At 38.9% G+C, this 11,690-nt stretch overlaps 1 protein-coding gene across 3 annotated transcripts in view; it reads right to left on the bottom strand.

The window, feature by feature from the left end:
- Positions 1–2,070: 2,070 nt before the first annotated feature.
- The window catches only part of LOC113569304 (B-cell receptor CD22-like), a 574,889-nt gene continuing 565,269 nt past the window's right edge, over positions 2,071–11,690 (bottom strand). For all 3 annotated transcript variants that reach the window (XM_035526113.1, XM_035526114.1, XM_035526115.1), the window contains 6 exons: positions 6,598–6,858; positions 5,213–5,488; positions 5,035–5,125; positions 4,783–4,842; positions 2,754–2,865; positions 2,071–2,270 (listed from right to left, as the gene is read on the bottom strand). In XM_035526113.1, coding sequence (XP_035382006.1) covers positions 2,238–2,270; positions 2,754–2,865; positions 4,783–4,842; positions 5,035–5,125; positions 5,213–5,488; positions 6,598–6,858 — 833 coding nt within the window. In that variant the 3' untranslated portion in view covers positions 2,071–2,237. The remainder of the gene's footprint in view (positions 2,271–2,753; positions 2,866–4,782; positions 4,843–5,034; positions 5,126–5,212; positions 5,489–6,597; positions 6,859–11,690) is intronic.

The raw sequence follows: 11,690 nt of genomic DNA, 5'->3' as shown, positions 1-11,690 counted from the left end.
CAAGTGCACTTTTTAGGACATGACATTACCGAACATACGCGCATGCTGACTAAAGACCGGGTGAATGCTATTTTGACTATACCGAAGCCTACGACGAAAAAACAGCTGCTGTCCTTTTTAGGCATGTGCTCCTATTGTAGAACGTTCATACCATCTTATGCAGAGCATGAGGGGCCACTCAGAAATATAATACCAACCAAGGGTTCGAATTCCTCTCAGTTAGAGTGGACGCCATAAGCTGAAGCGGCCTTTACAGCATTGAAGCAATTACTACAGGTCATGCCCGCCTTAGGCATTCCAGATCCCAGTAAATCATTCGAACAGACAGTGGATGTGAAAGGACAATACATGACGAGCGTTTTAACGCAAAAACACGGGGACAAACAGAGGCCAGTAGCCTATTTCTCAGGTAAGCTGGATGCAGTTGCAGCAGGCCTGCCATTGTAAATAAGAGCAGTAGCCGCAGCAGAAAAGGCCCTAGTAGCATCCAGAGATATAGTAGGGTATGCTAATCTGACCCTACACGTTCCCCATGCGGTATCGAGAATATTGCAGGACCAAAAGGTGGCACATTTATCCACTCAGTGATGGTTCAGGTACCACACTGCTTTACTGGACATGCCAAACGTTTCTGTGAAACGATGCACAACCTTGAACCCCTCCACTCTATTGCCTACAGAGGAGGAGGGGGTGCCCCATGACTGCCAACAAGTGTTAGAAATTGCAACATCTCCTAGAATAGATTTAAAGGAGGAACCGATACTTAATGCGGACCTGGAGTTGTTTGTGTTACATGCCGCACTCATACAGGCATGTAAGCTAGCACAGGATAAGACTGTGAATGTTTGGACTGATTCCTGATATGCTTGGGGAGTGGCACATGACTTTGGGGCCATTTGGAAACATCGCAACTTTAAAAATCACCGCCTGGTAGCAGAACTATTGGAAGCAATCCAACTGCCAAAGGAAGTAGCAATTATAAAGTGTGTTGCACACACAAAGGCAGAATGACGCCGTGTCAAAAGGAAATGCTTATGCGGATAAAGTAGCTCAACTCACAGCGTTACAGCCGCTCAATTCACAAATGGCACAAGCAGATACTGAAACCAGAATAACTATCAAAGATATCCAAAAACAAGCCACTCCACAGGACTATGCGAAATGGAAAAAAGGGGGGTGTAAACAAATAGGCAGGATATGGGTACACCCAGACATGAACAAACCATGTCTCCCCACATCTTATATGAAAGGACTAATTGAGATTGCTCATGGGAGGAGTCACATGAGCAATGGGGGGGATAGTGGAGAGTATAATGAGATATTGGTATGCACCGGGAATAAACACACATACCCAAAATTTTTGTTCCCGATGCCTGGTATGTGCACAAAAAACAACGCATGGAGACAATCATACCAAACATGCACCCGTCGGACATCCGCCGCCTAGTGAACCATTTCAACATTGGCAAAGAGATTTTGTAGAACTAACATCAGCAGAAGGGAAGAGATATATGCTTGTGTGTGTGTGCATGTTTAGTAAGTGGGTGGAGGCCTTCCCAACGAGAAAACAAGATAGTGATGCAGTAGCAAAAGCGCTACTGAGAGAAATTATTCCCCGGTGGGGGTTGCCGCAACGAGTGTCCAGTGACAACGGAACACCCTTCGTACACGAAGGGTTAAAAGCTCTGACTAAATACCTAGGAGTGGATATGAGAAAACACTGCAGCTATCACCCTGCTAGTGCAGGGGCGGTAGAAAGGGCAAATGGAACCATTAAAGGGGGATTAGCTAAATTGATGCAGGAAACAGGCATGAATTGGGTTAAATATCTCCCCCTAGTCCTGTGGCAATGTCGAACCAGGCCACAGGCACGAACAGGCTTATCAGCCTTTGAGATAGTGTTTGGACGGCCTCCCAACACAGGTCTTATTGTGACAGATTACAAGATGGATCACAGAAAGATAGGACAACTTCAGTTTTTTCTTCTTTTTGCACTACTTTGAAGATATTGAATTTATTTTAGATTTTATTACAAATATAAGAATACAAAAAATCAAGTTTGTTTAATAAAATGCTATGTAAAAAGGAAGATTATATTTATTATATGTTTGCCAAATGAATGTGCAGATACTCAGCTCTGACATGGATTATCAAAATCCCCAGACATCAGTGCATGCAGAATATTTTGGTGCGAAGAGTACTGAAGCTTAGCAATGGATATGAGGCCATCAAGAGCATCATTCATTCAGGTAGATATTGGCCATCTCATCCTAACAAGTAAAAAAAGAAACCATCCTGACTTACACCATATGTATATCAACTCAAAACATACATTCAACAAACTTCTCAATTTATTTTTGCTCTGAGGTGCACTGGCATCCTACCAGTAACAATATGAAAAACTAAGGTTTGTTCTTAATCCACACAAAAATTTTGATAAAGTCTAATAGATGTGTCTGAGCAGGGTCAACTAAACTACACAGTGCTTTTACTCTCCAGGACTGAATGTGAGGAACACCAATTCCTTCATTACTAGAGTTCATCAGTTCCAGATATGGGGACACCCTGCCCTGAATGTATTTTCTCTGCCCCAGCCCACCTGATTCAGACTATGAAAGGCCTAATTAGAAAATGCATTTAGAAATCAGTTGGAGCAGAGAGAGCATGGCAGATGGCCCAGCACTGGGACTGAAACCACTACATTAACTGTAGAGGCAATGCATCGTCTTTATTGGGCAGTGTGCTGTTGCTACCTCAGGAGTCTGTGAAGTCACCATGGTGGTTCTCCAAGTATGCCCACCCAATACATCATTCGCATAGATGTCATCGATGGATGTCATCTCCTGGGCCTTGGTCTGGGTTCCACTTGAAATTAAACAGGGTTTCTTAGAAACATCTAAAAGGTTACCTATGACAATTTTAACAATATATATGCATTATAATGCTCATTCAAATATGCACAGATGAAAAATGTTAATATAATGCATCTGTATGCATTACATTTAAAAACATACCTTGGTTAAATAAAAATATTAATCACTCATCGATCATTAATTGAAAATCCACGAGGTAATTTGTGTGTACAGTCTAACAGGAAATAGTGTCTAAAGTGGGCAGGTCAGTGGAGGACTGACAAGACACAGAATTAGAATCAGATTTCTGTTGGTTTTGGTCGAATTGGGTACATTAGATTCTATTGGCCAAAAGATTTACAGGGAATTTGTATTGCAATAGCTCACATTAACACATGAAGCAGAAGTAAAAAGTAGTAAACGAAACATTCAAATTATATACAGTTATCCAGAATAGTATGTTAGAAGTATTAAAAGGTCTGCTGATTATTGCCTTGACACTATTTGAGTGGTCATTTTAAGATTAAATAATCAGACAGACTCAGTAACATTATTGATTCTCATCTAAATAATTAAAGGCTCTCGAGTTGTGTTTAAGATCATCAAGTTGTTCAAATTATTTGGAGTGTCCAAGTTCAAGGCACTGAGCATGCAACAGGTATAATACATAACATCTTTGCATACTCATTAAGCTGTTATAGGCATGCTGTTGACAACATTCTATAACTGGATTTTGGTTAGGATCAAGTTTTAGATTGAGGTTAATGTTAATTGAATTGGTTTATGGCTTGATTGCTGGTATCTGACCTTTGAGCTGTTCAAAGAAAGAAGAGTTAGCCAGCTAACAGCATGCTAATCAGTTAACTAAAAATCAATATTTTACGTTCTCACAAAAATAATAGTTTTACTGAATCAATGTAGAATAACCGGCACAAAATATATAACGAGTAATAGTATGATTCATCATCGTTTAAGATAGGTCTATGTATTTTGTTCTTCTAGGCAACAGCAGTGATCCCTGTATGTCTACAGTATTCTAGAGCATTGATATATTGCATTCCAATTTGTTCTAGCTAGGATGTATTCTATATGTATGAGTAAATGACGAAGCACCTTTGTAAGTCGCTCTGGATAAGAACATCTGCTGTAAATGTAAATATTTTGCCTGTGTCAAATAAGGTACTACCGTTTAGTACAGAAGTACGCAATTTTAGACGTAGCCATGGTTGTAGCTCTGTATTCTCCATCAGCAATGCTTTTCACAGGGTTCATTGGAAGATGTGGTGGGGTGAGCAGTGGCTCATCATTTAAAGGAGCAGGCACTCAAACCAGCCATTCTGAATAGGGCTGTTTATACAGGCTGAGAAGGTTGCTGTGGGGTACTGAGTTGATCCTTGTGGTACTGAGAGTACTAATAAACATATCAGTCATTTCATTAAGACCCCAGGAAAATGTGGTAATTTGTGCAAAGGGGGGCATAATAGGAACCCTTTAAGTATGTCTGTACTGTATGTGTGAAGTGTTGTGATTTGGCAAAAATGTAAAGGAGGAATACTCACCAAGCACACCCACACCTTCAAAATGGCCAATAGGACAGCAAAGCATTTTTGATAATTGCATTTTAGTGTTCAGTTTTCTGTAATTTTGACGCTGGTTTTCCTTGGATTAAACATCCCCAATCTTCTAGACATTTTTTTTTTGCATTCTAATATGCAGTTTGTTCAATTTGAATTCCCCCAATGTTCAAATTATTCAAGGACAAAATATAGTCAAAGACTGTCCATACTTTTATTTCAAGATAAAACTTTTTTTGTCTGACTGAAGTCCATGTTTTTTTTCCCTTCCCTGTGCATCCATCTCTTCTGTGCACCAGAATGTTGAATTTTCACATTTTAAATGTTAAAATGATTGATGGAGCTTTTAGACTTACCTAGCCTGGGTTGTGTACTCTGAACTTGTTGCCTTTTTAGGTCCTCTCAAATGTTCGTGTCTGAAAGTAAAGCAGATTGAAGAGCACTGAAAATGTGAGAAATGCTGTAGTTCATAAGAACATTTGTTTATCGTTCCACTCTCCTTATATCTACTCCTCCATTGAAGGTGCTGCTAGGGTTTAACTTTAGCCCAGTACTAAGACACCAGATAAATGTAATTGTGACTGTATAAATGAATCATACAAAACTACCTCTTTTTCAGTCTTCTGTGGACAACTAGCACAATTCCAACCACAATTAAAACTATGGCCACCAGAATGAAATAGTAAAATCCAACAGTGCCTGGAAAGAATGGAGGAAATGACTTAAGAACAAGCAGCAATGTCCTTCTGCGGTTTCCCCTACACACAAGTGAGAAGTATCCAGTACCTTGTGCCAGCTGTGGAAAGCCAGACATCTGGTAAGTGTCATTGCCCAAGTAGTTTGCTGCCTCACAAGTTACAAAGTGGCCCGGTGGCCCTGTCATCACTGACACTGTGGTCCTTCCCATATAGTTATTTGTCATGTTGAAGTGAGGAAGGAGAGCACTTCTTCCATCAACAGTCCAGGAGATGCTGGCGTTTGGCTCCGCCTCCACCCAGCACATGCAGTGCAGAGATCCTTCCCTCTCCCAGCAGGCTGAGTCTGGCAGGATGGTGGGAGGGACTGAGACACGGAGACAAAGTCATCAGCAACACAATCACAAAATCTTACTGCTGTGGCACCCAACCCAATATCCCATGTTTAAAGGGGCAAGAGGCAGTGAAGGTTTGCATGACACACTGGTGTTATTACAGCCACAGTCTGGCTCTAGAAGGACAAAGAATCATGGGGCCACTACAAATCACTTGCAAGAGACTTTCATGTCTCCCTTATCATCTCAAAGCAAAATGTCCCTCACATATAGATTCTGTTTCTGGGGCATTAATTTTCAGATCTGTTTAGACGTGCATTGAGTGCATACAGCCAGTGGTTAAGGTACTTGACTTATAATTGGAAGGTTGCTGGTTCAAGCCCCATGACTGCCAAGTTGCCACTGTTGGGTCCCTGAGCAAAACCCTTAACCCTCAATTGCTCAGGTTGTACTCAGTCAGCTAAATGCCATAAATGTAAATGTCTATAGCAGCACGATTAAGTAACAAACTCTGTTACTATAAGACTGTATGAATATATTGTAACACCCAGTCCACTAACAAAGAGTTAAAGGGGCAGGAAGTACTGAAGCTTCTGGTATGACACAATAGTGACAGTACAGTCACAGAGAGTCTCTGGAGAGAGGTTAACAAAGACCACGGTCAACAAACAGTTCACTTGACCAAGAGTGACTCTTTTATGAATGCTTGATGGATTATGGACATGCACATCTTATCTCTCGAAGATATAAATCAACCCTCCCATGATTAAAACATGTGCAGTAATTCTAACACAGTATATGAGAGTAGATTGAGCAGGTCCATGTATCCAATCATCTCTTACCATGAGTCATTCCAAAGTACGTAAAATAGAGTAATAATTCCCTGAGGCTGAGGTGTCAGACTACAATTCAGAACAGACACACATCAATTTAGGGATTTCTTCCCCATAACATACCTGATGTACAAAATAAAGGAATTGATATTGAGATTTTATTGAATCTATTGTGTTAAATAATCTAAAGAATATATCAGTGTAATAATGTGGCCTGTAAGAACTGTTGTTTGACAGCCTTTGCTCAACAGGTGTCAACTGTGATAGCAGCAAAGCATGTTGAAAAAGTAAATGCACCAGCTACTCACAATGGACATTCAGAGACAGTTGGTCTGATTCACCCAGTCCGATGGAGTTATGGGCAATGCAGGAGATTTTCATATCTCGTCTGACATCTTGAAGCAATAAACTTCTTGTCTTGTGCTTAATGGTGCTATTCATTTGGATGATGCGCCACTCATAGCTGGCCACTGGAGGGTTGCTGTCACTACTACATGTTAATGAGATGTTACCACCCTCAACCACAGGCGTTGTTCCACTGGTATGTATGTTCACATTTGTTGGGGCATCTGCAGAAATGAATTTAATATAAACTATATATATTCATAAAGCCTTATTTCATATAGTCCACAAACTAGATTATGCAAGGATACAATACAGAGTTTCTCAATTAGAGTTTAGCAGTTCATTTGATGGTTTGAAATGCTCTGGCATTCTTTGTTGCATTTTTAATGTGGTTTTATTTTTAACGATGAATTAAATTTATTCTCATCTATCCCCCTACCACCCAACCTGATATTTAATTTACATTTTTCAAAACGTTTAGATAATATAAAATGAGGAAAACATTAGCGTAGTCTTTACTCACATAAGATGTTAAGTGGTTCACCAGTCGCAGTGTTTCCATCTGACATTCTCCTGCATGTGAGCCTTTTACCATGGTCTCGACGGCTGGCATTGAACTGAGCGTGTGCCACAGAAACCCACAAGCCACCCGAGTCCTGTGTAGTGGTCACCTCATTAGAAACAGAAGACAGGCCCAGCCATTCCAGCAGAGGTGGAGACACTGGACAGGAGTGCCGGACTGTGCATTTGGCTGAGAAAAGCGTTCCTTCCACTTGTGTGCTTTCTACAGAAATGCGAGTCTCTGAAGGTGCCACTGTATGAAAAATACAAATGTTAAAATCAGTGGTCAATATGATTACCTGGGCCAAAGTCATAATTATTTTCATAATTATTTATTAAATTTACTTAATAAACTTGTCTGCGTGTAGGTTTTGAACATTGTTTCTCCTTGTGTACTCACAGACTTTTATCTCTGTGTAATCTCCATATATGTTGTGAGGATTGATCCATACATACACACTTATTCCTCCATCCTCTTGGCGAACATTGTCAATCTTTAGGCTACAGTTTCCCTGCGTAGCATTTCCCAGGAGTGATGTCCTTCCTCTAAACTGATTTATTATATCTTTGGTGTCATTAGAATACACTGGAGGGTATCCAGAGCGCTGATACTTGTACCAAGTCGCATATGTGTGAGATGTGGTACTGCACGGCACCACCACACAGGTTCCTTTGATGGCTGTAACGGATTTTGGCACCCGCACCTTCGAGCATCGACATGAGCAGCTCAGGAGTGAAGCTGGGAGACAGGACAGAGTGTAGAGTTTATTCAGCTTCACTAGATCAGTGCAAATCTTTTGTGATGGATGGTCTTTGGCTTTCAGCTTTACAGAGGTTGGTTTCAAAGTGGATGAAGCTTAAATTCATGGTGACTTAGCCTAGAGCACAGAGAGTCAGTGCCACAGAATAAGAAGATAATGACCAACAAACACAAGACGAGAGGACAAGGTTTAAATAGGAACACTAACGAAGGACAAACGAGGAACAGCTGGAGCTAAAGGGGAGGAGACAGGACACCATAGTAACAGACGATAGTAGGAAAACAAGGAAGTGCTTTAGGTAGCCAGGGAAACGGGGGACACTCCGGCATGCGAGCATGACCATCACATTGACATAGTGTTCTGCAAATATTATGGGAACCTTTTGAGTTTTCTTCTAAAAACACCAGAAAAACTCCGCAAATACAGTAACATGTGTCAATGGAATGGCACTATTCAAAGATTCAACAAAAGTTGTTGTTTTTTTATAGTCACAACACTTAGTTTTGAACTGCTCAGTTACACCAAAGTGATAATGAATGTAAAGGACTGCATGTTCTGATAAATAAATGAATTAATAAATAATAAAGCCTTCCTTTATAAACTGTCATCCTTCACATATTTATTCAAACCTTACTGGAATATTACTGGAGCTTTACTACAAGAATATTCTAGTGTAATTTGGCCCCATCTGCCACTCTCAAACCAATCATTAGGAAAAACATCTATTACTGTAGGTATTCCAGGACTATTTTGAAAAGAATAGTCATAATTGGACCACCCTGAGTAAGTTTTCCACCTGTCTCCCATGGGACGCTCATCATCACGTAACACGGACAGGTAAAATCGTGGTCTGTTGATCTTTACCTGTTAGAAAGAGTTTAAGCACTCTGTCCATTACTGCGCACTGTAACCTAGAAAAGAGATGGAAAACAAACATGGTGGAAGTGCACTTGCTGCTGGTGATTTTCTCCCAAAGCCATTTTCAACCCAATTCAGTTTGCATCTCAGTGACATGGTGTGCTTGCTTTCATTCTGTAATGAAGCAACCACTAAAACAGTACTAAGCAATCTGAATTGAATAATCTGGCAGTTTATTTATTTTTTGGCAATTATGAGTTGACATGTAAATGACATACTAAAAATGTCTAAGGCCAGAACTATTTTACTTATGAAGCATCACACAAGTTAGACATTTTATCCTCTTATTTTGACTTGTGCTTTTGAAAGCATTTATATACAGTGTATGCAAAAAGCTTTCAGACCCTTCCAAGTTATTCATTTTTTCTTGTTCCAGATTCATCTTCAAATGGATTTAACTCACTTTCATCTCATCAATCTACACACAATACTCAACAATGACAAAGCAACGACACACATGAAAGTGACACACAAGCACAGATCTGGGGAAGGATACAGGAACATTTCTGCAGTGCCCAAGAGCTTGGTAGGCTCAATCATACTCACATGTAACAAGCAATATTCTTCAGCGATTTGACAACCCAGCAATAAATGAGTTATTAGGGATAAATTGCCATCATCAGACAAATAATGAATTATCAATATAAATGAGATCTAGGGTTCCTTACAGAAGGACAACTATCAGTGCAGCACTCCACTAATTAGGACTTTTATGGCAGAGTGACCAGGCAGAAGCCACTCCTCACTAAAAAGCACATAAGAGGCTGCTTGGAGTTTATAAAAACGCAAAGATGAGTTAGGCCGGAGGGGAAGTCGGATGCAGAAAATATAGAGTGATCCTAGGTGAAAACCTTTTGCAAAATGCTCAAGATCTCAGGCTGGGGCGAAGGTTTATATTTTGGAAAAGACATCAACTGAAAACATTCCACCCAGAAAACCCAGGAGTGGCTTCAGGAAAGCTGTGAAATCCCTGGAGCGGCCCAGTCAGTGTCCAAACATCAACCCTATAGAGCGTCTCTGGAGAGAGCTGAAAATGGCTGTACACCAACAATTCTTGTTCTTTCTATGGAAGTGACAGTGACACAATCTAGTATAGATGTTGTGATCAATAAGCATAAGCATTTTTTATTTAGTAAAAATGTCATAGTGTATGTATAGAGTTCCAATTTTAAATAGTTATATATTTAAAAGACTTAACTGATGTTCTTAATAAAATTACATACGAAAAATCAAATGATCCCTTATTGATCTGTGGTTTAAAGATGTAAAATTATCTCTCAATATTAAAGAGTTCATAAATGATTTCGAGTACTAAAATTGAAAAGGCATCGATATACTTCCACCAGTCCGTATGTCTAATCCTACATTAACACAATGCAGGTCCACTATACTAAATGTCTTGGTAAATTCATTGATGAGAAACTATGCTAGGAAGGGCACATTTACTTAATATCAGAGAAAATAGAAAATATTAGTGTTATGGTAAGAGATAAATTCCTCTTGTTAAAACATTTACTTAACCTATATTGTGTATTCATTTATACATACTTCTCATACTGTAATATTATATAGGCCAGTGCTTTCTACAGTAATATAAACTGTTTACATATTCTTCAGAAATGCTTTGTTAAAATTATCGATTAGCTAATTATATAAACTTTCACCAACTTTTTCAAAACCTCTGGCTGTAAATGTTTATGAACTTAACCCAATATTTCAGTTTATTTTCTCCTATTAAGTCTTCTGGACTCCATTTCAAACAGGTTTCAGTACAGCTTGTGAAATCAGTTTATGTCTGGTTTATATATGTAATGTTTTAAAATTACTTCATTGTTAGATATATTGATAGATTCATTTTTATTATATTTTTGGTAATTCCATGGCTTTGCACAACTGCATAACTTCTGTAAAGCATTTAAGCTGCATTTTAGTGTATGAAATGAATTATTATTATTATTATTATTATTATTATTATGGTTTCTTACCTTCCTCTGCTGTAGACACCACACTCACTGGCAAGTAAAGAACTATCCTTTAATCATTTTCTTTATATAAACACACAACCAAAGATATTTTTGACATCCTGATTTGAACACACTCTCTCATAGTTCTCGCTTCCTGTTTCCTTGAATTGAACTCCATTAGCATCTGTTATCTTCACACTTTACCACTGACACTTGATTGCCATACTGTTGCCACTTTCTGTCATTCTGCAGTTATATGCACAGTGCATATAGCAAGTAGTTCTTAATACAAACTTCAAGACAATGGCAGTGTTACACAGGAAATAGATCAGTTCTCCTCTTTGCATTTAAAGGTACTGGTGTTAGTGGTTTTGCAGGCATATATATCCACACCACTTAATTTATCACTGCCCTTTTATCTGGGCATTGCGATGTATAAAGCCCCCTCGGCTAAAACACCTCTGAAATAATTTTTTCCACAAAAATATCAAAATGTCACCAAATTTCCTTTCAACACATTATTTACAAGCAATTTTGCTTGGTGACTTAGTGATCTAGAAATATTTATCATTAAGAAAAAAATTTTTTGATCTTATATACTAATTTTGATCTTAGATTATATCATGAGATGATGATATAGAATTTTATATAGAACTACCTCACTCCAGTAGTTTGACTACTGCACATATCCAGAACACATGAAAATATTTCATTTTAAACATCTTATATTCTGTGATGTGTTCTGTGAATAACATCATACTGTTTGTTTCATCATCTGTATGGTATCATCTGTATGTTTGCATTATGTGCCAGAAAATATTAGTGAAAGTCTGAGTCCACCGAGGAATATCT

Source organism: Electrophorus electricus, chromosome 5 (genome assembly GCF_013358815.1).
Source record: "Electrophorus electricus isolate fEleEle1 chromosome 5, fEleEle1.pri, whole genome shotgun sequence".
NCBI lineage: Eukaryota > Metazoa > Chordata > Actinopteri > Gymnotiformes > Gymnotidae > Electrophorus > Electrophorus electricus.
Note: the sequence above shows the minus strand (reverse complement) of the source record. Positions and strands in the feature narration are given on the sequence as shown.